The sequence below is a fragment of the Heterostelium album genome (assembly GCF_000004825.1).
Source record: "Heterostelium album PN500 unplaced genomic scaffold PPL_contig20, whole genome shotgun sequence".
Classification (NCBI taxonomy): Eukaryota; Evosea; class Eumycetozoa; order Acytosteliales; family Acytosteliaceae; genus Heterostelium; species Heterostelium album.
Window position 1 is genome coordinate 407,700 of NW_008805097.1, and position 27,465 is coordinate 435,164.

Genomic DNA, 27,465 nt, shown 5'->3' on the forward strand with positions numbered 1-27,465 from the left:
AAACCTAAACTAACTATCTAAACCTATCTAAATAAATAAATAAAATTAATTTTAAATTCTTTGAATAATAATAATAATATAAAAATAATAGTTTTTCTATTATGACAAAATAAAATATAAACTATAGTTAAGTACTACTTTGTTGAATTTGAAAATAATAATAACAACAACACTTGTGTTATATATTTTTGTTTATTTTCCCTCCATTAATTAACTTTGCAAAATAAGCACACAATCGAAACTTTTGAATAATTATCATCTAGGTGGTTCGTACAAAAATTATGTGATATTGATGTTGTGAAGTGTTCTCAACAATTTTGAAAAATGTGGATGTGGGCAACAAGTGTGCATTGGATTTAATATATACACAACAATGATAAACAATTATATTAATCGCTTATCTATATACTTACTTTAAGAAAATGATAATTAAAAGAGTTATTTGTTTAGATTCAAAAGTATAATAATATTTATTTTCGAAATTTATTGAACTGTGATGTTGTTGTTGTTTTTTTTTTTTTTTGAAAAGCGATTATCAAAAGAATTACAACATTTTTTTCCTTTTTTTGATCTTAAAAAAACATAAAAAAATAAAAAAATAATCGAAAATGCAAAAAAACTGGAAAATTGTAGAGGAAGAAATATCTTAATGTCATCATTAATTCCCTTTTTATAAAGGTTGAAAATTTGTAATGAGCGAAATTTCAAATATTTTCTTAAAAAAGAAATTCAATTGCGAATGTTTTGTTTTGTGGATTGGGCAATCTATGGTTGATGTCAGAATAATTATAATAGCGTCGTTGTACAATTTATCAATTTAAATTGCTTAAACAAAAGATTCAAGAAATTAAGAAATTCAAAATAATTACTCATTCTTTGTTCATCAAAAGATACTTTTAGACCCTCAGATTTTGTTAAAACTATCTAGAAGTTTAGAATTTTTAATGGTTTTGGATTAAAAAAAAAGAGAAAAAAGTATAAAATAAATATATTTATATGTGTTTTATTAAATAAAATAAATATTATAGGAATCCATGGAAATTACGCCAATAAAGGTAATATTGATTCCATAATTGTAAATTCATTGTGTCGACTGAGAGTATTTCGGGGTTTGATTGATAGCTAGAGTTACGCCACTGTGATGTATGTGCATTTAAGTAGCTCCAGAGACTTTGTGTCTTTTTAGAGAGTTCGTTGGTGACACGCTCCGCTTCACTGTCGTAGAGGAACGTTCCAAATCGGCAGCTGTAAAGATGATGAATGATCTCCATGAGATACTGTTGATTGAATTCGAAACGCTGTGGATTCTGTATCAATATCTGATAGACACAATCGATAAACTGAAGGAACACCGGTGAGTGTTCGATGGCGGTGTGCTTCTCCACTCTGGACCCCTGGCCAATACGCGACTCGAATTTGTGGCCGAACGAAAGCCACTCTTTCTCTATCAGCTTTTGGAAGCCGACGATCGTGCGATAGGCAGGGTCGAGTAGGAGTTCGGCGAGTGCGCACAACTGACTGGTACGATCCCAGCCGTCGGAGCAATGAATGATTACAGAGGATTTGAGATAGCGGATGACATCGACAATCTCGGTGACACCACAGAGAATCGAGCGAATATGTTCGAGCCATATGTTGGTTGCCTTTTCCAGTTTGAGCTGATAGCGATCGTATTCCTTCTCGTACATCGAGGTTTTGAATAGTTTCTTTTGGGCTTCACGCATCTTGTGGATGTTTTCAATGTTTAGGAATTTCAAGACGCAGTTGCTGTACGTTGATTTGGTACCTTCGTAACCCATACCCATGACTTGGTTGGCAACTGCATTGATCTGTGGTCTGGCATCCATAATATATACACGTTCGGAATCCAAGTTTGCAAGACGAATGTTTTCAATTAGTTTCTCATCCTCGAGACATCGTTTACCAGTGACACCGATCACAGGTTGAGAAGATCGAACGATAACAGCATATTCCTTTGGATGTTTCCAAACCAACACGGGCAATCTACCTTTACTTCTAAACGATGTAATATTGATCAACTCCAAATCTGTTATTCTCTTTGGCACGACCATCGTTGATGGATAGGTTGGTGAATAGTAATAATCATTATTGAAATTTGTAACTCTCCACGATTCATTTGGTATACCCATTCTCTGATATTCTTCTGAAGGATTATATATATTCCATCCTTTACTTTGATCTACAAATAATAATAATAATTATAGAAAGGAAAATATAATTGTTAACAATCAATCAAATAAAATTATTAAATGATTATATGCTTACCTAAATTTGATATATTATTTGAAGCAAAACAAAATAGTTTTGAATATTCTGAACTGAAAATTAATGGTTCAAATATTTCATAGAGTCTAGAGTTTGCTTTTTGTTGTGATGATCCAGGTCTATTTTAGAAAATAATTAGTATTCAAATAATATATATGATTGATTTGTTCAATTTAAAGTTTGACTTTTTTTTTTTTGTAAACTTACAAATGCATAAATCTAATTCTATGGAAATCTTTACATTTGATTTCAAATGCATAGTATTTCAATTTGTCGGGAGTGAATCCTGTGCACTTGACAATGTCTTCGATCATTCCTAGAGGAACTGATATTCCTTCGGTCTCGCACTTCTTGCTCATCTTGCTGCCATAGTATGGTGCAAAATATAATCTAAAGTTGGTGAGAGTGATACGTCCAATGGTACCACTGTTGCCATGCACATGAATGATACTCTCACTGTAGAAAACAATATTCTCGGATGGCAATAGAATGATTTCATTGCTCTTTGATTTGAGTTTGTCAATCAAATGCTTTGGAATATTGCTTGACGATGGTGTATTTGGAATCTTTGAAACACCCAATGCAATCGGTGAAAATGATGGATGAATAGATGATGTACTTGGTGTTGCCATTACAAATGTTGAAGTAGAGTTATTACTATTACTATTACTATTACTATTATTATTACTAATATTTAAATCTAAATTATTATTGTTGTTATTATTTTTTTGTTGAATAGTTGATTCTTGATTATATACAGATTTATAAGATAGAGTTGCTTCTAATAAATTGATTGTATCTTTAGTTGGTTTATATCCTTTTCCTTTATCCTGTGGTTGGTGATGATTTCGATGATTTAAATATAAATTTAAATTAGTAAGTAAAGTAATAATAAATATAATAATAGTTATTAAGTTTTAAGTTGTGAAATTAAAATATTAATAATTATTGGTGAAGTGGTATTAATAATGTTGGAAATGTTTGTTGTTGGAGATTTAGGTTGCAAAATAGTTTAGTTAGGTTAATGAATTTAAATATGTAATCGATTAATGTTTTGTTGTTAATGAACTCTTTTCATTTAAATAAAATAAAAAAAGAGAAAGAGCTGCTGTTACTTGTTGGCCATTAACACCAAGTACACCACCAAATTAAGCATATGTTTTTTAAAACAAACACATTGTATAACTAAAAAAAAAAAGGACAACAACAACAACAGCTGAAAATCAACACCATTTTACTTTTAATAAATTGATGATGAACAACAACCTACCACCTACACATAAATAAGTAAACACAACAAACACATACCATATACAAACACACACACACAGTTTGATAATATATATATTCCAATGTTAAAGATTAAAAAAATATAAATATATAACTTTTTTAAAACAAAAAAAAAAATTATAACCAACTACAGTCAAACAACACATTCTCTCTAACCCATCCATCATCACCTACAATCACATTCATAGACATCATGAAAGGATCATTATCATCTCTATTTTTTGAACTGAATCATAATCGATTCAATTAATTTAACACACACACTACTGATATAATTAATTCAGCAAATCTATTACAAAAAATAAAAATTAACAATAACAGTAACAATAACAATTAAAATACAAAAACAAACCAACATGTAATGATAATGTAGTAACACAATGAACAGGTGTTTGTGTGGTTGTGAAGATGATTGGTGTGGTATTTTTATGTTTTTTTTTTATGTTGTGTTTGTGGTTTATGGAGAGTTTTGTTTAACACAGAAATAGAAATGGTATGTATGTGGTCATATACCTGATTGGTCATATATAATTAATTTCTATTTTATACCATCAGATTTACTATTTTTTTTTATACTTAAATATGGATGTCACTACTTTAAATACTAATAAAAAAATAAAATACAGTATTCTATCTTTACTTCTGAGTAATATTATTTTGATCAATGATTGTATGTTATTTCCAATTTCAGTATCACTGTGATATTGTTATTGTCTATGTTGTGTTTAAATTTAGTTTGTTTTTTTTCAATCATGATGATTACAATCGTAATAGATTGATTATTTGTTCAATCCAATGTACACTTTCGATTTTAAAACAAACATACAAATAAACTAATAATATAGTTGCTGTTTTTGTTATTATTTTTAGATATTCTGATGATGATGAATGATGTTTTGATATATATATACACGAATTTAAATCGAGTTGTTGAATCAACGATATGCTATTAACGATGATGGTTATGACCATATCTACTTTACGACTAACTATGATCAATAGATTTTTACTATGACCTATTTGATATCAAATAGAAATAAAATAATAATATTGTTGGTGATGATAATGAGTATCGTTATAACTTACATTGTCAATTGACCATTCTTGATTCTGAATAAACACACGATATGATGACTCATCCTGTAGTTCTGTCATAATGTTATTGTTATTACTGTCACCATCTTGTTGTTGATTGTTTTTAACAGGTACTGGATTAGTTTTAAGTTGACGTTGTTGTGAATTCGATAAACTACTGTCGAGTTTCATTGATTTAGATAGTACACTTCTACTAAGTGACAATGGTATGGGTGGTGGCGCTGGGATATTTACAGTCGTTATTGTTGTTGCTGTTGTTGTTGTTGTGGAGGTTGAGTTTGGAATAGGTGTGATTGCTTGATGCTGTTGTTGTTGTTGTTGTTGCATGAATAATATTGATGCTGTCAGATTGTTTTGTGCAGTGTTGATCTCTTTGTTGATTGTCTCTAACCACTGTACCAATTTCTGCTCAGACTCTGAGCATAAAAAGTATTTCTCTTCGTCTTGATCCTCCTCTCTTGACCCGGTGCAACTTAGTGCAAGAGAGTTGGACGATACAGAAGATTTGAATTGCTTGTGTCTGATAGCTCCACTGTCAGCCTCCTGTATCTTTACCTCAACGCATAGCTTATCGAGAGTATGCGTTATCTTTGCTGTGGCATGTCTTAGATTGATGACACCCTTTGCTTCTGCATATTGATTCCTAGTTTTCCAAAAGAAAAGGTTGGCATTGACCACCACACAATATACTTTTTTCCACTTTCTTTTCTTTCTCGACAAACTACTCCTCTGTATCAGTAAATATAAATATCCTTCTTTTGATGGATTAGTTATTGACTTAAGCGATGGCTAAATGAATAAATAATTAAAAAATTAGTTTGTAATATTAATGTGGAACTCTAATCATTGTCAACATACTGAAAAGTTTGGATCTAAAAACACTTTGAGATTTCTTGACTGTTTCGCTAAATTAGATTCACATATTGCATTGAAAAACAGTTGCAATTGATTGCATCTTTGTTTAATAAATTGAGGATTCATATTTCCAATGATCTTTTTCGATGGAAAGTCAAATGCTGTTAATGATGGTACTTCATTTTGAATCTAAATTGTTATATTTAAAATAAAAATTAATTTTCAAAGGTAATTACAGTTACTTTAATAAAAATTAATATTTACTTTTAATGAGAATGCTCTAACATGTTTATATCTACGAACTTTTTAATAATAATAAAAGAAAATTAGAAACTAATTTTGTTTTGTTCCCAAAGTTTAAAAGAATTATACTTACCGATTGTCCAAACAATATCATTACTTTTTACATTAATAACATAAACCTAATATAATATATAAATATTTTTTAAAATTAGATAAAATAATATAAAAATAAAAGAATCAATATAATAATTACAGTATATGACTTTTTCGAAGTTTCAACAGTCTCTGTTGATGAAATAACAAGTGAGAATTGAGATGATTTGTCGACTGGAACCATTACTGAGCTTGAGTAGTGTGAGGGATTAACAAACTTTTTGGAACTTGCCAAACCACCTCTAGATGCTGTTCCAGTGAATAGTCTGCTCGAACCCCTATTTAGTGATGTCTTATTTCCATCGGCTTCACTGTCATTCCCGCCGCTAAGTTGCAATGATGAATTGGATGGAGTAATCTTTCCACGAGTCCAACCACCACTTGGTGGAGCCGCTACACTAGAAGAGGAACGCACTTCTCTTCTCGATTTAAAGTCACTCTCGCCCAAATTGGAATCATCACTAGTGGTATGTGCGCTTGTTACATTGTAAGGATTATTGAGTTTGGATGGTGATGCAGAATACTCTACACTACTGCTTCTTGGTTTTGTTGTAATATTTATATTAATGTTGTTGCTATTGTTATTGATATTGTTGTTGGTTTTTTCAGAGAGTGGAATAGCAGTGGTAGTGTTGGTAACAGTATTGGTTGGTATAGAAGCAGTTGAAATCTTAAAGAAACCAGTCTCTGTAAATCCATCGTTTCGTTCTTCATCCTCCTCTTCGTCATCACCACTTGATGAAGTTTCAGAGAATGAACTGTCATCTTCTTCCTCCTCGAGGTGTTCTTTGTTATCGATGACCAGTGATACTATTCTATTGGCTCTCTTGGAGAATGTTTCTTCAGATGGCGCTACCGCATTCAACTCCTCATTTTTATCATTATTTTCATTCTTAATATTATTATTATTATTTGTATCACTGTTATTAAACATTATATAAATAACTTATAACTTTTTATCACTAAGCTACTAACTATCTATACAAATAAAAAAATATTAAAAAAAAAAAAATGTAAAAGACAAACTAAAATAAATAAAATCAAGAGTGCAATGATATGTTATTGTTAAATTGATCGATTCGATACAGATGAATAATCATAATTATCGATCTAAAAATCTTTTTTGAAGTAATTTTATTAAAATTAAACAAAAATTGGGCTTTAAAAACCCAAAAGAAAGGTTTGCAAAACTAAATATCTTTTAAAAATTGGCAATTTTTGCATTATTTTAAAAAATTTTGAACCAAACCCACAGCCAAGTTCCTATTTGTTTTGTCATCAAAGGCAATAAGCAAATATAATCTTGTTTTGGTTTTATCTGTTGTTTTTTTTTTTTTTTCAACTTTTAAATTTAAAATTAAAACAATTATGATTTTACCCTTTTTTTTTATAATAAATAATTAATATTTTTTTAATAAATTTATTATAAAGAAATCCCTCTCCACCAATTGTATTTTTTTTTATCTTAAAATAAAATAAAGAAAAAAGACATTAAAGAACTTATTCATAGTAATAAAATTGTGATTACACCCTGTTAATAATTGTTTAATAACATGTTATATATAAATAACTTAGGTTTCTTATTTTTTAAAAAATTTTGAAAATTTGAAAAATTTAAATAGCATTGAAAAAAATTAATCAATAAAGATTCATTTATTTATATTGTTGTTTATCGAATTTATATTGTTACTAATATTAGCTATTAATAAGATTAATTTAAAGTTTTATAAAGATATATAATAATAGTAATAATAATAATGAGCAACAACACTGAGCATGATTATGAAACAATAGAATCGTTGAAAGAGGAGATTGAAATTATAGATAGACACAAAGATGAATATAGAGAACCAAAGAGTTTCAATGCTGTAGCGTTCGACTATACAGAAGAGAATGAAAGAGCAACATTTTCTCTTGGTCGACAACCTAAGCTATCAAAGATTAACGATGCCAACACAAAAGAATTGACTCCACAACAACAAAAACTAATAGATTTAAAAAAGAAATTAGTAAGTACAGCGTATTTACATACATACTTACAATATGTGTTCTATATCTATATCTACTTTGTTACTAATCGTTTTTTTTTAAAAAAAAAAAAAAAAAAAAGAAATGAAGCAAAAAAGAATATATACAAATCGGTTGTAGATGAACATAGTAGAATACACAACGGACCTATGAATGAATCCGAAGAGAAAAAGAAATTGTTTGAAGAGAAGAAGCGACAGGAAGAAGAGGAAATTAAAAAGGAAGGGGGTGATCCAGAGAGAGAGAAGCTAAAGAATGCTTTAGCCTCGGATTTAGAGAATAAAGCAAAGAAGAAAGGAAATAAAAAGTTTGAAGGTGTACATAATAAACGTAAGTATATTATTAATTGTTATTAATGATAATATATGGAAAGTTAACATTATTTGTATTTTTATATTGCTTAGAATCCGATTCACATATTTATAATTCATATAAGAAGAGAGTCAAAGAGATGGAGTCATTTAGGAATTCCGAACATTATAAGGAGTTTGTAGATAAAGATCAGATCAACAATGAAACAGAGTATGGAAAACATGGATTTGTACCAGAAGCAAATGTTAATGCAATGAAACAAGAATTATTGAAACAGTAAGTGTTAATTAATTAAACCGAGATACAATACAACGATCATTCTTATTAATAAACAAACTATTAATTAAATATAATATAGTCAAATGGAAAGAAGAAATAACTTTAAGAAGAGAGGAACCAATCCTGATGAGGATGTCAGTTGGATCAACGAACAAAATAGAGTGTTTAACAAAAAGGTTTCAAGAGCCTACGACAAATACACATTGGAGATTCGTCAGAATTTGGAGCGTGGTACATCTCTTTAATTTATATAAAATAAATCTATCTTTATTGACGTTAAAGAATTTACCATTTTGTAAATTCAAATCCAAAAAAGAATAGTTATTATTTCCAAGAAATCTTGATGTCATTTCGCATCTTTCTAGTAAAAAAAAAAAATTAGATTTGCAAATGCATTTTGTAATTTACTTTTATTATTATTTAGTTTATTTTATATTTAGCTAATTGACATGTCAAAGAGAGTATTTGATAGCGATCTGATATTTGACTTGGATAATAGTCAAGAGGAGATCGAAAAGACTGAAGACGAACAGACTGAAGATGAAAGTGAATCGGTAAATGCAAAACGTTTGAAATATTTCGCTAATTTCGATAGTAAGAGTCAGTCTAATAGTAGTAGTAGTAGTAGTAGTAGTAATAGCAACAGTAGCAATAGTAATAATAGTAACAGTAATAATAGTAATAATAGTAACAACAGCAGTCATAGTAAAGTTTATAAAAGTGTCAGTGCTCCGAATGTAACAGTATCACCTACGAAACCAAGCAATATAGTTAGATCTTCATCAACCAATTTATATGTTAAGAAATCAGATTCTGTTGTTGTAATCGATCTCGATGATGATGATACCGAACCTGAATCCGAACCTAAATTTAATATAAAACAACAAAATAATAATAATTATAATAACAACAGTAGCAGCAGTAGTAATATAAATAGTAATAGCAATAGTAGTAAACACATTACTTTAAATAGTTCTTTTGAATTTGATTTCGATGATGACACTGATAAAGAAACAGATTCACATCCAAATCAATATCAATCAAGAAACACAATCAACACCAATAACGATAGTAAAAATAAATCAAAACAATCAAGCAATAATCTTGGCGTAACAGAAGATGAAGAAGATCAAATCTTACAAGAAGTATTAAAAAGATCGTTAGTAGAGACAAAAATGAATAATAAAGGTGGTAGTAATAGTGACAGTCCCAAACAACAAAATGGATATAGGAATAATAATAATACTACTACAACTACAACTACATCATCATCATCATCATCCAACTCACCTAAAAGTAATACCTCTATTAGTGGAAGTTCATCTGTCAATAATAGTGGTGAAATATTTTATCTTAATCAACTACCAACGAATCATTCGAGTAACTTTATCAATATATTCAACATCTTTGGTAAACCTGGAATGAAATCAGCGCTGGTCAGTGGATTTGCTTTAGATTGGAAATGGATAAGATCACAAATTAAGATTTGTCAAAACAATGAAGTACCAATAACTTTTATTAAAGATTATAATTTAAAAGATGAAAAGGTAAATTATTATGATTTCGATAAGTATTATAATTCTAATTCATATATTAATATATATTTAAAAATAGCCTGGAAGATTTCAATCACCAGAGCATGAAGATATCTTATTTATAAATCCACCAATGAATAATGGTGGTTTTGGATGTCAACATTCTAAATTAATGTTGGTAAGTGGTATTTACTAAGACCAAAAGTTTTAATATGACTAAACTAACTAATTGTTCATCACTTTTTTTCAAGTTGGTTTACGATGATTCGATTAGAGTTGTGATTCCATCTGCCAATCCAACGAGATTTGATTACGATGATATCGGACAAACTATTTGGTTTCAAGATTTCCCAAAGGTGAACAGCCAACCTCCTCCATCTCAATTTCAAGATACACTTAAGCTGTTTATCAAAAGCTGTGCACTTCCCAACACCTTTCTAGACAAATATGATTTCTCTATCGCCAAAGTACATCTTATCGTTTCGATACCTGGATATCATAGAGGTGCCAGTATGAATCAATGTGGACATATGCAACTTCGCTCGATTCTAAAGAAATACTATACCGATAAAGAAAACGATTTAAAACACTCTGACTTTCCAATAATCATAAAGAAAAGAGAAGTTCACTCTCAAGTAAGTAAAATACATTGACATACCATAGATATAATCAAACTTATCCATTCCATTCATTCTACAAACTATTTAATTATTAAAGACATCATCACTCGGATTGGTTAATGATAAATGGAGTCCACAATTTTTAGAGAGTACACAAACCCTGACAAAATCAAAATTGGTAGATCCTACTGGTTTATTGCATATACTGTTTCCAAGTTATTCATTTATTATGGGCAAATCATCTAGATTGAAGTGTAGTTCTATTCTATTCTTGACGTCTGCAAACTATGAGAATCAAACATTCCCTAAAAAATCAATGTCGCACATCAAGCCAATACATCTTCACAGAGAGAATCTAATCTTACATAGCAAGATCATCACAGGAACAACGAAATTCGAACACAATGATAAGCTTAGATTCGATTGGGTTTATGTTGGAAGTCATAATCTCTCACCTGTATGTAAACGATTATTAAACAAACACTTACTAAAAGTTATTAATATTAATTATTATAATAATATAATGATAGGCTGCATGGGGTAGATTACAAAAAGATAATTCACAACTCTATATTTCAAATTTCGAAATAGGAGTATTGCTTTTAAATGAAAAACCATATGATGATCTGACTCCACCGAAATGGCATCAGAATATTCCATTTGAAATACCTGCAGCACCCTATAAAGACTCTGACCGACCATTTATGCAAGATAAACTATAATAAATACAAGTCACGGTTGTAGATCATTGTCGAATCTATGATTTTTATTTATATACATTAATGATTATCTGAATATACATATTGGTTCAACAACATTCTAATTTAATTTGTTTGATTGTTTAGTAGTATCAGAGAGGTTCTTTTGTTCGTTGCCCAACATTCCTTTGCATAGTTCGTACACTGCAAACGAGATGGCAACAGTTGGAACAACCTTAAAGTAGGCAGGCACAATTCCCATGTATAGCGATGAAACACCCTCTGATTTGACAATGGATCTCAAAGCGTGAAGTCCATTTTTATAGATGGTGGCATTGGTTTCACCACCGATTCCTTGTATCATCATTCTTCTTCTCAGAACATCGAGAGGATAGCAAACGGTCATCGTAATACAACCGCTGGCTGCACCACAGCCAAGATCGATGAGCATATCACGACCCTTTACATTGGGTGCATTTGATATTGTTGATGGTGATGATAATAAAGATGATTGGCCAAAAGAGATTTGTTGTTGTTCTTGTTCTTGTTGCTCCAATAATTGTTGTTGTTGTTGTTGTTGAATTAATTTATGTACAATTGATTTAAATCCTTCATATGAAGCAAAACTAAGTGATACCCAAGGAGCAACACTCTAAAAATAATGAAATATTTTTAGATATTTCAATTTGTTTATTATGTTAATATCTTTGTGGTTGTTGTTTTGTTTTAATTTAATTAAAAGAGATCAGCAAGATAGATCGAAAAAGAAATGAAGAAAATATCTATCACCTACCATAATAGCAGTACCTAAACCTTTATATAAACCTCTGACACCTTCTTCAGCGTGGATCTTTGAGAAACCATGATAGATTCCTTTGTAACGCACTGCACCGAAATCAGATGATGTGGTACAGCCTTGAAGTGAGAGTCTCGTACGAATTACATCGAGTGGATATGTAGCAAATGTTGAAGTAAGACCAGCCATAGCACCGGCGGTCATAGATTGGACACCGGACAACTTCTTGGTAGTGTCGAATCCAGTGAATTGATTCTTACAATACTCGTAGGTAAAGAATCGAATAGCAGAGTTTGGCGATACCTTGACAATGTTGGCACCGTTGCCTCTGAATAACGACCAAATACCCTCTTTGTAGATCATCTCACGCAGACCTCGAATACAACCAGTATATTTCGGACCATCTTTGGCTAGTCCTTGAACTTGTTGGATGATGGTCAATCTTTCAAAGCCAGCGGTTGCAGTTCTACTGATCGCACCGGCTACACTCCCAGATACAAGAACATTGAGACTGTTGTTTTGCATGGAACTAATATTTCTCTGATCATTATTTAGCGAGCAAGTAGATAAACTTTGAAGTTGATTCAGATCACTGTTAGTGTCTTTGTAGTCGTGTTTGTTAAGATGTTGGTTATAGACGGTGAATGTTGGTGGCGGATTTGGTGATGCTGAGGAAGAGTCGAGTCGGTTTGACGATGAGAAGGGAGACGCGAGGTTTGGATAGTTTTGGTTACTGGTCTGTTCAAATAGTTTATATCCACTACTTGTTGTAACTTGATTCATTAACTTAAGTATTAAAATTGGATAGAATTCTTTTAATATTTATTGTTTATAATTAAACTAATAAGATTATGAATATAATAATTAATATTAAATGATATCATTTGGGAATAGATTATTTAGTCTTATATATCCAGCCAACAAATAAATGAAAAAAAATATATATATATTTTAAACAAAGAAATAATTATTTACAAATAGATAAGATTTGATTAACTTTAAAAGGAATTGATAAAATCAAAGAATGGGGAATACTTTTCAATATATTGGATTTCTAGATCCAAAAAAAAAAAAACTAGTTGGAATATCAACAAAAAAAAATTATATATTCAAACCAGTTAGTTTGGATATTTGTTTGTTTTTAATTTAAAAAAAAAAATTTTGTAGTAAAAACCACTATTTAAATAAACTGATGGTATTTAATATAAAGATTGTGAAGAATTCAATAAAAATAGTAAAAAGTATGATTATTATTATAATATCAAAAGAAGTTGATGAAATTAATTTGATGATTTTTGAAAAGGGTTAAAAAAAACAGTTTTCAATTCCAATTTTGGGAAGGATATTAAAGTTATAATAATTAAATGTTTTTTTCTATTTTGAAATAAATAAAAAAAAAATCACAATTTAGAACTTTATTAATGGGTGTGAGTGCAGTTGGCAAAAACAAAAAAGAAATTTGTTGGTCTAGAAAAAAAACAATGATAGTATTTGTTTTTAATTCTATTCTTTATGTTTAAAAAATATTTATTTATTATTTTCGAAAATCATCAATGTTGAAGTGTATTGATGATGGTGGTTGGATAACTCATAAAAAATGACAAATTTTTTTATTTGTTGGTTGGATATCTCTTATCTTCATCTCTTGGAATATTTAATACATACCTTCTAATTGTAAACAGAATCTATTGAAACTAGGGGGTAGAATTGAAAAAATTTTGGTTGGGATGTATGATGTTGTGAGTTTATATTAATAAATTTACAATTGTGGTTATTTAAGAGTGGAATGCGAAATTGTTGTTCTAATGAATTTCAATTATCATATTGATAATTTGTTTTTATCTCTATAGAATTTATTATTTTAGAAATTTGTTATTATAAATAAAATAGAAAAAAACAGATAAAAATAAATAATAAAATCCTTAAAGATTTATATAAATATAATTCAAAAATTAAACAAAATTATCATAGATTTGTTTAAAAAGATTTAAATAGTTTTGGTTAAAATAGTGAATCTGAGGGTTTGTGTATAAGTGTTGTTGGTTTATCTGGGTGAAAATATAATGTGAAGTGGTGAGTGTGTGTTTGTGTGAGTGAGTGTATGTGTCTGATTATCTTTTTGGTTGGGGTCGAATATCTTGGAGCAATAACTTCATTGTTTAGCTCAAATAAATTGAACCAATTTAAATTGTTAGTGAAGTGACACCCTTCTTTTATTTTGGATAATTAAATTATTATATATAATTTTTATTTTTATTTAATATTATAAATTTAGAATGAAATAATTCCTATAAAGACATAGAATTTAATTTAATTCTCATTACCAAATAATCCAAACTAGGCAATTGCCTAAAAGAACATTCTGCCACTTTTGCACATCATTTCAAAAAATTTCAATTTTATTTGCAAGTAAACATTAGACACCCTTTAAAAGGTGACCATTTTAAAAAAAAAAAACAAAAAATGCATTAAAATTTGCAATTAAAAAATTATTTTATTTACCACTTGGAGACTGTTCATGTGTTGGTTTGTTTAGTACTGGTATGTATGACCAGATACACCCATTTCAAGTGATGGTGATACACTGATTTTAAATTAACCTTTCAAAATAAAAAAACAATAGAAAAATAAAAGATCATCATCATTGTTAATACTATATAACTAAAGTTTTTCTTTTAAAGTCCCGAAATGGTTCGGTTTTGATATCGAATTTTATTGTTGTTCAATAACAATTCCATCAATTTAAACAAAATAAAACATTTCAATGTATAATTACCATTGCATACTAATATCGAGTGAACTTCTTTACAAACAAAAATGTTTTGAAAAAGAAAACTCCACACCAACCAGTATACTAATTTAGAAGTACACTCTGACTTGTTTCAGTAATGCCCACTTTTTTTTTTTCTTCTAGAATACTAATAATATTGCCTCACAAGGAAATTATGTGATGCTCGACATTTGATAAGCAACCTAACCAATGTAGAAGTAGAACCACAATAAAGAAGTATACGACGTTTTGCCCTCTTACTTTCTTCTTTTTTTATAAACATCAATCTCATCTACATATAAACATGCCCATCGAAGCTTACCTAAGGTGAGTACTCAATCTAATCATCTATTTAATACTAAATCAACACTATAAAAAACCTAATATGCAATTTAGGTATTTTAAAAAAAGAAAAAATAAATTCAAATTTGGTAAACATTTTTTTTCTTTGAAGATTTATAAATTAATTTAATATTTAGACAAAAATAAATCTAGAACAGATAATGAAATTTCTTTTTATTTTTTAAAAATTAAAAAAAAGTCAAAAAAATTGATCAGTTTTTTTTTTGAAAAATGAGATCTATTAAATTATTATAAATTTGATTACGTTTTTGGGTTGGTATTGCAGAGTTTGATGGGCATCAAATGGTTTTAAATTTTTTTAAATTTTGGTGGTGACTAAAGGCTGCAAACAATTTGCTAAGATCTTTTTACAAATTTTGCTTAATTATTTTTTCATTTCTTCTCTCGATTTATTTTTTTTTTTTTCTATTCTATGTTTCCCTTTGTTTTTTAAAATACTGTTTCACCAAAGTTTTATGTTATTTTTGTGATTTTTCCCCCTCACTCTTAAACCAATAATATCTTAAAAACTAAAAAGAATCAGTTTAAATCAAATATCTAAAAATCGATTTTTACGTTTGTACCAAAACTAATAGTTTGTTCACCTTCAAAAAAATAAAATAAAATATCACAAAATAAAATATCAAACCAGCTCATCTTTGGTTATTCATTAATCAAATAAACTATTTGTACTAAATTATATTATTTATCTTTAAATAACTACTATCAAAGTTATTAGTTCATTAATCACAAGATCGATAAAAATCTCAACAGTAGTTACATAAAAAAGATTTTTTTTATTTTTACAACTTTCAACACTCCACTCGAAAATCTTTCATATCAAATTATTAGTGTTTACCTTCCCCAACACCCACAATCGAAATATATTTTACAGTATTCAGTAAGTTGTATTAAAAACAAATCAAAAAACAATCAAATCATCAGTAAGTCTGTCTATTTATTCATATCATACTGGCACAAAAAAAATTATTATTATTTTATTGTATTATTATTATTATTTTTATATACACCAATCATTTACATATATTAGCTACACTCCTAGGAATATTAATTAAAATTATTGTTATATTATCTCAAAGGTTGTATTATAGTTTAAAAAAAAACAAAACAAAGACAAAACAATGTCACAAATATGGAGTAATTCAGTGGCAGGTAGTATGACAAACATCAATAGCGCAAAGCATGTTCATAAACTACCGGCATCACCAAACACCCAAAAGGAAAGAGCTATAACCAAAATACCAATCACAGGTGCCGATAAAATCACAGAGGTTTCAACAAAAGACGCCAGAAATCTTTTTGCCAAATTATCATTCCCAATATTTTTAGATCTTAGCGATAGTTGTTATAATATAGAATCGGATGAATTTTTAAAAAGTTGTCCAAATGTTTTAAAAGAGTAAATATATATATTTTAGAATCTACATATGTAACTTTAATATTGATATTCTCTCATTAAAACAATTTTATAGATTAAATCTAACATCAAATTCTTTGATAGAGGTTTCATCGATTGGACATCAAAGTAAATTGAAAAGATTAATTTTAGATAAGAATAATATAGTAGATGTGTCATTAAAGGGTTTGAATTCGTTGATTTACTTTTCGGTTGCAAACAATAGATTGGCATCAGTCCCAGATTTATCAGACCAAAAAGATTTAATAAATATAGATTTTTCAAATAATAGATTGCAAGGTAATTAAAATACAAACTACTGTTGTTGTAAACGATTACTAATTGTTTTTTTTTTTAAGATGGATTTGAAGAATTGGCTAAATTAAAATCATTAGAAGTATTGGATTTAGCAAATAACAATATTGATTATACAACAATCGATCAATTTTCAACTAAGTTTTTAGAGCATTTGAGAAAGATAAAGACTTTAGAGTATTTGGCGTTGGATGGTAATCCAATTGAGAAATCGATTCCAGAGTTCAGATTGTTTATGGTCAATGCAATCCCAAAGTTGAAATACTTTAATTGGGTAGCCATTCCAAAGGAAGAGAAATTACGTGCATCCAAGTTGGAAGCCGAAGGTTTCTGGAAGAAAGATCAACCACTTGTTAGAGAGCAACCACCTGCACCACTGGTGCAGCAAGCATCACAACCAAATATCTCGTCGGGAGCGATTCCACCGATTCCAATGATTTCAAAACCAACAGCAACATTTATTCAGAGAAGACCAAATACACTCGGTGGTGCTGGTGGTACTGGTTTCTTGATTGGATCGCATCTGGCACGTTCCACCGATCGCCAATCGTCAGCTAGTTCCGACACCTCAAGAAAGATCGACGAAGATCTAGATGTCCAACTTCCATCGATGGAATACTACTTGAATCAATTGATACAAGAGTTACCACCAGCCGAGAATTTAGATTTCAGTCTTATGTTGGACAGAAAGATCTACCTTGATGCGTTGTACAATGCGATTGTCGATGGATCGTTGAATGCCGATTTAATTCCTGAGGACAATGCTATCTTGGAGTCAAGTAAAGCATCAGCTGTTATCGTTCCTCTTGATGATGTAATCGAAGAGGAGGAAGAGCTATTACAACCAGTTCCAGAGACTGTTGTGTCTGTTGCCACACCAGTTTTAATTGAAGATGAAACTTTGGATTCTCCAGAGATCATTCAAACAGCTGTTTCAACATCAACATCGACATCGACATCACCATCACCAACACCGATACCACAACCAATTAGTACTGCACCCATCATTAGAATGTCAGAAGAAGATATCATGGCAAGCACAAGTGATCAAATCAAGGTTATTTCACCTGTTTTATCAAGTGATTCACGTTCTCTGAATCACTCTGGATCGGTCTCACCAAATACTACTACACCACTATCGTCATCACCTTCATTCAGACCAATTAATTTTGGAGCGAAACGTCCAGCTTCTCCACTTACCAAGCCTGCTGGATCAGTCAGTCGTTCGAGTTCACCATTGACCAACCGTGCAACTGCCACACCATCACCACCACCTCCAACTGGTTTCGTAGCCAAGAAACTAGAACAATTGTCAAAGGGTATCCAAGGAGTATCTTCCACCCCAACTTCCAATCACTCATCGAAACCACATACCCCACAACCAGGTACACCAAAGTCAGATGGTGAACTCGATATCAATAAGTTTACAATGGAGATTGAAAAGGCACTTCAAGATATTCACGATGTTTCCAATGAGATGACCCAACAGAATCAAAAGCAACAGGAACAACAAACAACTGCTGCAACCCCATCTCATCCACAGACCATCCTTCCATCGTTGTCAGAGGAGAATTTGGTAGAGGTTTCTAATCATATTCCAACAACCAACATTATTCCAGTACAAATGGCCGAGTCTGAGGATGAAGCAGAGGTATCTCAAATCACTTCAATGCCAGTGATCAAACCATCCGATGACATAAACACTGCAGCCAAGAAGTTGAATGAGATGATTGACGAGTACAATAAGTCAGAGGATGAACAACAAAAGATAATAGAGAACACCAGAGAATTGACACTGCTAGATTTGGTACAGAAGTTTGAGCAGTTACGTTCTTCAATTGGTGATGCCCCTCCAAAGTCATCTACCAGTCAACCATCTCAAATTCCATGGCAAGCATTAAAGTCGGATATTCAAATAGGTTCCAAATTGGGATCTGGTAGCTTTGGTGAATCATTTGTGGGTGTCGCTTGGAACGATCCAGTTGTTTTGAAGAAACTCTACACAATGCCAACCAACATCAATCAATTCAAAGATCGTGTATCAAAGATGTTGGATCTCAATCATGAGAATGTAGTTCCAATCAAAGGTTGTTATATCGATAAGAATGACTGTTACTTGATCTCACCATTCGTTGATTCTTGCACATTGGAAACCCTTTTGTCAACACCAAGATTCAATTTTAGCCAAGAGTTTATCTGTAATGTATTGCTAGGCATTGCCAAGGCAATGTGTTTCCTTCATCAGCATGGATTCAAACATGGTACTCTCAGTCCATCGAATATCCTCATCGACCAATCCGGTGTAATTCACATCCGTGACTATGGAATGTTTAACGACCAAAAGATTGAACCATCGAAGGTAACACCTTACACAGCACCGGAATTGGTAGTGCAAGAATCGGAGGAAACTCACGATGAAACCATCGATCAATATTCATTCGGTATTATAGTTTGGCAGATATTCCAACGTGGAAAACAACCATTCAATGGATCGAGTGATATCGTATCAATGTTGAAACAAGGATACCGTCCAGAACTAACACTCGACGTACCATCGGTATTCGACCGTTTGATTCGTGCTTGTTGGCATCAAGATATCACTGCACGTCCAAACTTTTTAACGATTACCAAGATTCTCGGACAACCAATTCCACGTTTATTCAGTTTGCACTCCAAGGTATCGACACCGACCACACAAATTATCACACCAAATACAACACCGACTGGATCACCCAATGTCAAACCAATGAGTATTCCAAACAAGAATATATCAAATCTAACACCTCTTTCCTCACCAAAACTTGGACCATTGTCTTCATCACCAAAGACTACACCATTGTCATCGTCACCATTGTCTGGTTCGCCAAGACTGAATGTACCAAACAAGCCGGCCCCAGTTGTACCACCAATTCGCACAAACTCAATAACACCACCAACAGCATCACAACCACCAACACCATCGTTATCATCAACCAAACACCAATTCTCAGAGACAGGTGAACTCAAGAAGAAGATGAATCTAGTATTAGATAAGATCATTTCTATGCTCCCAGAAGAATCACTCACTCCAAAGGCATTGAAGGCACTTGAGAATCTTGCTTCCAATCAAGCAAACATCCAACATCTCGTAAGAGCCAGTATTATGCCACATCTTATCAAGACGTTTGCATTTAACAACGAGGATATCAACGAACTCTCATTAAATGTATTATGCCAGCTCTGTGTATATGAAGATCTTTCAAATCAATTCGTTCAACTCTCTGGTTTAGTTCATATTGTTAGATTAATGAATTCTACTAATCTTGGAATAGCAATGTCTGCAACAAAATTATTAACTGCACTTGCTGATGGTATGTAAAACAAAATTTTTTTTTTACAAAATATCATAAATTATTAATTAAATATTAAATATAGAACAAAATTTGAAAGAGATAAGAGAAGTTGGAGGTCTAAAAGTATTGTTTGTTCTTTTACAATCAAAGAATGAATTCATGCAAATGCAAGCTGTATGGGCAGCATCAAGAGTACTATTAGACAAGATCAATCAATATAGCTTCATTGAATGGGGTGGTATTCAAATGTTATTGGAAATGATGAATTCAAATAATCAAGGTTTAGCTATGAGAGCATTACTTGCCATTTGTTGTTTAATTACAAATGGTTTGTTATTATAAAGAGTTTTTAAAAAGAAAGGTATGGTTTGGTTTAAATTAACTTTACTTTTTTTTTTTATTATTTTTTTAGAAATATGTCAAGATTTATTATTAGAAGCAGGTGTTCTTGGATTGTTAATGAATTGTTTAGTTTCACCATCAACATTACTTAGAATTCATACATTAAAGATCATTACAAATATTGGTAATCAACCAGAGTTTAGAAAGTTGATTGTCGCCGAGAATGGTATCTCACAGATTGCATCTCAGTTGGGTACTTCATCCGAGGAAGAAAATCTTTTGGTATTGAAATGTCTTAATGTACTGTTGGCAGGTGACGTAGATGCCATCGAACAATTCAACCTCTCCCCATGCAACGCAGTCGATCAACTATTGTCTTTGTTCATTAGAAATCAATCTACTGAAATATTGAAATATGCACTTACATTACTAAATCATATTATTGAACATGGTATGAAACAACAATAATTATTAGGATCTAATTAATTCCTTTTATTAATTTATTAATTTATAATTATAGAACCATCTAGATTAAAAGCAAGAAAAGTAATTCCATTCTTGGTACAACAGGTATCGATTTCAGAGACTGATATCACCATCTTGATTGGATGTATTCAATCTTTGATTTTATTCTCACAACATGCTTCCTCCATTCCGATTATTCAAAAGACTAATATTATAGAGATCATCACATCTCTTTTAAGAGTCAACAATATTAGTACAAAGGTTAAGATATTACAGTTGGTATCGGCAATCTCTAAGACTGGAGGTACATATTTAAGTATCATTTGTAATAGTGATATTATTCCAATTCTCAATGATTTGCTATCCAGCGAACTTAACCAAATGGTTAAAGAACAAGTAATCTCTGCCATTTCATGGTTAACTGCATCAAGTAAGATTTATAAAAAACAAATTAGATTTAGAATATGTATAATATTAATATAATTTTTTTTATTATTAGATGAATGTAGAGATAAATTTAATCAAAAGAATGTTCTTTCAACACTAATTAATAGCATTTCAAAGAGTATGAATGCAGAGCTAGTTGAAAGAGTTTTATGGTCAATTTCATTCTTTTGTATGGACACTGTAAATCAACCGACCATCAGAGAGAGTCATCGTGTGATTGATTTCATTATTAATTGTCTTGGAAGATCAGAGGAAGTGTTGAGAACACTTGCCATCAAGACAATACTTGTTCTCTCACAAAACGAAGTAAATAGACCAGCTTTGGTACAAGCTGGAATCATTCCATTTTTACTATCCCTTGGTTCCTCCAATAACAAACCTCTCCAATTGGCATCGAAAAAGATTCTTTCACTATTAAACAATTAAAGAGCAAAAACAAATAAAATGAATAGTGTATTTTTATTAATTATATTTATGTTTGTTTATTTATCTTGGCTTGTTGATGCAATTACAAATTCTCTAATAGTTAAACTTTGAGGAAGTTGATACATGTACATGATAGATTGTGCTATATCAATTGGTAGTAATACTTTGTCTCCTAGACTTTCACGCCAATTTGTTAAATTGTTTACAGCCTCCATATCCTGGGAACTATCTAAAAGATTGGTTTCTGAAATACCAGGAGCTAGTAACATTACTCTAACATTACTTTTAGCAACTTCTTGTCTAACTTGTTCTGTCACCATATCTATAAATGTTTTTGATGCTGAATAGATTGAGTGTTGTGGAGCTCCGGATCTTCCACAAATAGATGAAACATTAATAATGGTTCCATGTTTTCTTTCAGTCATATTTTTTAAGACTGCATTTGTACAATTCATAGTACCAGTTATATTGGTATTTATCATTGTTTGCCATTCTTCAATTGGTTGAGAATAAATATTTCCTAACATTATAACCTTTTTTTTATTTTAAATAGATTAAAATGATTGATCAAAAAATTATTATTTTTTTAAAATACAAACTCCTGCATTATTTACTAATAAATCGGCTTTTCCATAGATAGATTCAGCTTGGGAAATTGCATTCTGGACATCAGTAAAATTGGAAATGTCTACATTTTTAACAATACTGTTTGAGAATGAAATATTATTCTTTAAATAAATAGTTTCAATATTTCTTGAAATTAATAACATTGGATAACCTTTTGAATTAAATAACTTTGCAGTTTCCAATCCAAAACCAGTAGAAGCACCGGTAATAATAACTAAAGGTTTAGAAATATTTTCTTGCATTGTGAAAAAAAGATATTATAAGAGAATTTAGTTTTTAAGTTTCTGATTTATTAGTATTCACAAAGAAAGATATTTTATAAGGGTGTTTATAAATGTCGTTCAATCTAAATTTATTTTTATATATTTTTTCTATTTATAAATCACAAGTGTGGTTATATAAATTTATTAATACAAATAATTACATTTATAATTTATTTATATGTGTGTTGATTTTAATAGATATTGAATTTTGCCAACTATTTCAGCAGCTAGATGTTGAGATTTTGCTTCGTATATATATGTTTTACCATCAGCATACTCCAGAGTAAATTGTTTGGGTTTGTCCAACAATGAAACTTTGGAAACATCTTTTATTAGTCTTGTTGGCTAGATAAAATCAAAAAAAAAAAAAACAAAGTATTAATAAATATGATTAAAAGTTAATATATATATATATAAAATTTATAACGTACTCTTTTTGTTTCTTGTTCTTTTTTAAGATTTGGTAACATGTTTGTGATACGTTCCTTATCGACACCTAGTATTCTCTCTTGTTTGGAGCCATATTTCTTATATTTAACCACTTCATATGTTTTATACTGCCAAGCGAGAGCATCATACCAAAATATTTCATCATCGACTGAAGAGGTGTCATCTCCCATCAGAATGGCACCATCACCTGACATTGACCTTCTTAAAGTCGATACAAGAATGATATCGAGTGTGCCAAGTTGTTCAAGAGTCACTCTTAGGTCGACGATCGAACCATTCTCCAGTTGGAATTGATGTTCTGCAAAATTTAATTTTCTCTTCTTACAGGTGTTGATCAGCAAATCCTTCAGCTTCATGTCTGGTTGATATGCAACTTTGGTGATACTGGAATCGGGTAGAGTAATCTTAACAACAGAGATTGAGTCGGAAGTACCAACACTGACTCTTCGGATATGTCCTTTGTGATCGTTGGGTGAGAGCGTTGTTGTCTTGGCTGGATGTACTCCCCACGATGCACGTCTCTCTGCTTCGTATTTCTGATTGAGGCAGAGCACAAAGATCTCCTCTTTGAACTTGTAGATCATCTGATTTGGATCGAGTGTTGGATAATCCTCGTCAATTCTACCGTCGTCGTCTGCAATTCTCAGGAAATACGCCTTTGGGTCTGGATACAACAGTGAAGCACTACCAAGACTGGAGCTACTACTGTTACTGCCGCCGCTGCTGCTCAGTGAGTTTGTCGATTGTTGCTGTGAGAAATAGGTCTTCAATGTAGCTGCTATCGTTTGAATGACTGTTGCTTTATCTATAACTCTGACCTTTAACATACCAATGCTTACACCGGTATGTACTGATAATAACATACCCATACCTGGTGGTGGAATCTAATAAATAAATAAATAATAATAATAAAAATAAAAGAAATAAAAAATGTGTTAATTGAGATTTATACTTTAATAGTAAAGTCAATGCAACTTACAACTTCGCCATATTCTGAAAATAGATCTTTCTCAGTATCATTTGGTCGTACTAACTTTGTTAATAATGAATCTGATGAGTTTTGATTGGTTTGCGATTTAGTTAATGATTCTTTAACAAATAAGAATACTGGTTCATTTGCTTGTGGTTGTTGTTGTACTTGATTATTAGTATTATTATTATTATTATTATTATTATTATTATTATTATTATTATTATTATTATTATTATTATTGTTGTTATTGTTATTACTATTTGTTGTATTTTTATTATTATTATTAGTATTGTTATTATTATTATTATTATTTAGATTTTTAATATCTTTTGGTTTACTTGATTGTGAAGCAGAGAAAGTAACTATTTTACATTGTGGTTTATTAGCATCTTGTGGTGGCTGTGAGTTTGCAGTTGATGCATTGGACGAGCTAGAGTTGGTTGTTGATTTTACAGCATTTGATGATACATCTGAAGTTGTTGTATTGGTTGATGTTGTCGAGTTTGTTTGTGTGTTGTTATTATTATTATTTGTGGTATTGTTTGTTGTATTATTATTATTATTTGTTTGTTGAGGTGAAAGTGTTATTGATACAGGTGAATGTGTTCCACTGGTGTTGGTAGGAGTCTTATTTACAACGTAGATCAAACTACTATAATCTTTCTCTAAACTCTTACTGTATGGAATACTCTGATCGTTGGTTGCGTCGTCATTGGAAAAATTGTACAATTGCTCTGCAATGCTGTCTCTCTTTAAAGATTCATAGAATATCTGTGTTTTATATCTGATTTGGTGTAATACATCATCGATTTCACAAAATACTGCCATTTATTTAATCTACTCAAAATTATACTATTATTATTATCATATACACTATATATTTATTTATTTATTACTATCTAGATTATTTACAACTGATTGTTATTGTTATTATTATTTATGATTTATTCTATTTCTTTATATCTATATATATATCTCTATTCTACAAATGTTTATAATTGGTGAGGGAAGATCGATTGCAAAAAAAAAGAAAAACAAAAAAAAACAGATGAAAATGTTAATTATTTATTATGAGCTAGTAATAAATAAATGTGTTTTGGTTTTATTTGTTTTAAAATGATTTATATTTTTTTTATTTATTTTTTTTGTCAAAAGGATCAAAAAAAAACAGATTTTTTTTAAAAAAGAAATTGACAGCGATTCTTAAGATGGGTTTTTGGCTTTTATAAATCAAATGGTTGATGGTTGGTGGACAATCAATAGCGCAACTCCAAAATGTCGACAACTAAACAATTACAGTTTATGTCAAAAGTGATAAACTTGAAATTAGATAAATATCCACTTAATCTTAGAAATCCTTTTGGGTAATGATGATCAAATATATATTTTTACCTATCATGATCTAACATTCTCAAATTCTATAATTCTAGAACTGCTCATTCAGTTACCACCGTTAGAAATAATGTTTTGATTACTTTGGAAATAGATGGTGTTCTAGGATACGGAGAATGTGGTGTACCACCAAAGAAACCACTCTGTTACTTTGCTGATTTCGATGATATTCAATCTTATTTTAATTCATATGTTGCATCTTTAGATAAAACCGTTGATAACTATTCTACAAAATATAACCCATTTAATAAACTTTCAAGCAATTTGTTTTCCAAACTTAGACCATCTCTAGATCAAAGTAAGTTGAAAAGAAAGAACAAACAATCAAATATTAAAAAAAATTCTTATTTATCATCCAATAATAGGTAATAATAATTCAGTTTTTTATTATCTATTGGAAAAGCTTGATAATTGTGAGTCGAATAAATTCGACTATTCATATGCCTCAAGATGTTGTTTGGAAATGGCTATATTAGATTGTTGGGGAAAACATCTAAACCAACCTGTAAATATATACATATTTAAAATTTTACTTTAACATATCATAAGAAACTAACTTTTGATTATACTATAGATTTATGAAATGGCATCGCTTGAATGTAAAGAATTGAAACCATTTTATTATACAGTTTCACTGTGTCCCACCAAAGAACAGGTTATCGATAGTTTGGAATTCGGATTGAAATATACATCATTCATCAAAATAAAGTTGGATTCAGATATAAAGAGAGGTCTAGAAATGATCGAAATGGTAATGGAACACACCAAACAAATCGGAAAGACTCTCTCAAAGATTTCCATTGATGCCAATTCCTCTTGGTCCCCAGAAATTGCAATTGAATTTCTTCCACATCTTTCCACATTATCCCAGTTAATATCTATGGTTGAGCAACCGTTTCCTGTTGAAACCATTAAAACTCTTCCAGAAACAGAGCAATTGAAATGGAAATCAATTAAAGATCAATATCATAAAGAAGGATTACTTATTTTTGCAGATGAATCTGTTTGTACTGTAAAAGATATTGATCAATTAACTGTAAGTATAAATAAATATAACAAAAAAATAAATAATTTACTAATTTACACAATAAACGAATCAAAAATAAAGAATTATTGTCATGGTGTTAATATTAAATTAGAAAAAACAGGAGGAATAAGAGAAGCTCTACTAGCAATTGAAAAAGCTAAAGAAAATGGATTACTGGTTTGGATCGGTTCAATGGTTGGATCCTCTTTGAATTGCAATGCAGCTGCACACATTTTAGCGTCAGTCTCTGATTATGGTGGTGATTTGGATGGTGGTTTGCTTATTACTGATGAATCCCAGTTATTTAATGGTGGTTTCTCAATTGTAAACAATGGAGATGTCAAAATATCAAGTGAAAGTGGCATTGGTGTTAAATTAAAGAAATAAAGATATTATTTTTAAATCTCGGTTATTTTCGCCTCGATATAAATGAACATGTTTATTATTGTGTAGATCATCACAATGCTACAAATCTAATAGAGTTCTGAAGACAACAAGATTATTTATAAATTGAAAATTCAACCAGGCATGAAAAAAATGTTTTTTAAAATAAAAAAGTTTGACATGTGTCAAACCAACAGGACATCACAAAACTGTTCATCTGCAATTACACAAAAAAATGTGATTCAATTTCATTTGGATATTTAGTTATCAAAATAAAAATATATTATTTAAAACTATAAATAG

The 27,465-nt window shown here is 30.3% G+C and overlaps 8 protein-coding genes across 8 annotated transcripts; 4 read left to right on the forward strand and 4 right to left on the reverse strand.

The window, feature by feature from the left end:
* Window positions 1–9: 9 nt before the first annotated feature.
* Window positions 10–6,856, reverse strand: PPL_11121 (GRAM domain-containing protein; the record flags this gene model as incomplete). The annotated part of the gene is made up of 13 exons (XM_020581879.1): window positions 10–27; window positions 549–571; window positions 870–920; window positions 1,046–2,200; window positions 2,287–2,405; window positions 2,494–3,116; window positions 3,841–3,865; window positions 4,488–4,522; window positions 4,663–5,460; window positions 5,530–5,715; window positions 5,791–5,828; window positions 5,903–5,948; window positions 6,023–6,856. 13 exons carry the CDS (start codon window positions 6,854–6,856, stop codon window positions 10–12), a joined length of 3,951 nt encoding a protein of 1,316 aa, XP_020427749.1.
* Window positions 6,857–7,679: 823 nt separating this feature from the next.
* Window positions 7,680–8,786, forward strand: syf2 (pre-mRNA-splicing factor SYF2; the record flags this gene model as incomplete). The annotated part of the gene is made up of 4 exons (XM_020581880.1): window positions 7,680–7,942; window positions 8,033–8,280; window positions 8,355–8,538; window positions 8,621–8,786. 4 exons carry the CDS (start codon window positions 7,680–7,682, stop codon window positions 8,784–8,786), a joined length of 861 nt encoding a protein of 286 aa, XP_020427750.1.
* A 204-nt stretch (window positions 8,787–8,990) lies between these two features.
* On the forward strand, window positions 8,991–11,418 carry PPL_11123 (protein-tyrosine phosphatase 3; the record flags this gene model as incomplete). The annotated part of the gene is made up of 6 exons (XM_020581881.1): window positions 8,991–10,088; window positions 10,156–10,254; window positions 10,328–10,711; window positions 10,794–10,911; window positions 11,047–11,153; window positions 11,227–11,418. The coding sequence occupies 6 exons, from the start codon at window positions 8,991–8,993 to the stop codon at window positions 11,416–11,418; spliced, it is 1,998 nt and encodes a 665-aa protein (XP_020427751.1).
* A 97-nt stretch (window positions 11,419–11,515) lies between these two features.
* On the reverse strand, window positions 11,516–15,252 carry mcfV (mitochondrial substrate carrier family protein; the record flags this gene model as incomplete). Its single annotated transcript, XM_020581882.1, has 4 exons — window positions 11,516–12,046; window positions 12,188–13,002; window positions 13,856–13,875; window positions 15,164–15,252. The coding sequence occupies 4 exons, from the start codon at window positions 15,250–15,252 to the stop codon at window positions 11,516–11,518; spliced, it is 1,455 nt and encodes a 484-aa protein (XP_020427752.1).
* A 1,192-nt stretch (window positions 15,253–16,444) lies between these two features.
* Window positions 16,445–22,046, forward strand: PPL_11125 (leucine-rich repeat-containing protein; the record flags this gene model as incomplete). Its single annotated transcript, XM_020581883.1, is given in 7 exon segments — window positions 16,445–16,722; window positions 16,742–17,019; window positions 17,079–20,384; window positions 20,449–20,694; window positions 20,779–21,159; window positions 21,229–21,603; window positions 21,673–22,046. 7 exon segments carry the CDS (start codon window positions 16,445–16,447, stop codon window positions 22,044–22,046), a joined length of 5,238 nt encoding a protein of 1,745 aa, XP_020427753.1.
* Window positions 22,047–22,102: 56 nt separating this feature from the next.
* Window positions 22,103–22,915, reverse strand: PPL_11126 (SDR family oxidoreductase; the record flags this gene model as incomplete). The annotated part of the gene is made up of 2 exons (XM_020581884.1): window positions 22,103–22,579; window positions 22,661–22,915. The coding sequence occupies 2 exons, from the start codon at window positions 22,913–22,915 to the stop codon at window positions 22,103–22,105; spliced, it is 732 nt and encodes a 243-aa protein (XP_020427754.1).
* Window positions 22,916–23,110: 195 nt separating this feature from the next.
* Window positions 23,111–25,187, reverse strand: ripA (ras interacting protein; the record flags this gene model as incomplete). The annotated part of the gene is made up of 3 exons (XM_020581885.1): window positions 23,111–23,281; window positions 23,368–24,270; window positions 24,366–25,187. The coding sequence occupies 3 exons, from the start codon at window positions 25,185–25,187 to the stop codon at window positions 23,111–23,113; spliced, it is 1,896 nt and encodes a 631-aa protein (XP_020427755.1).
* Window positions 25,188–25,634: 447 nt separating this feature from the next.
* On the forward strand, window positions 25,635–27,165 carry PPL_11128 (mandelate racemase/muconate lactonizing enzyme domain-containing protein; the record flags this gene model as incomplete). The annotated part of the gene is made up of 5 exons (XM_020581886.1): window positions 25,635–25,723; window positions 25,790–26,049; window positions 26,117–26,256; window positions 26,326–26,791; window positions 26,891–27,165. The coding sequence occupies 5 exons, from the start codon at window positions 25,635–25,637 to the stop codon at window positions 27,163–27,165; spliced, it is 1,230 nt and encodes a 409-aa protein (XP_020427756.1).
* Between the last annotated feature and the right edge of the window lie 300 nt (window positions 27,166–27,465).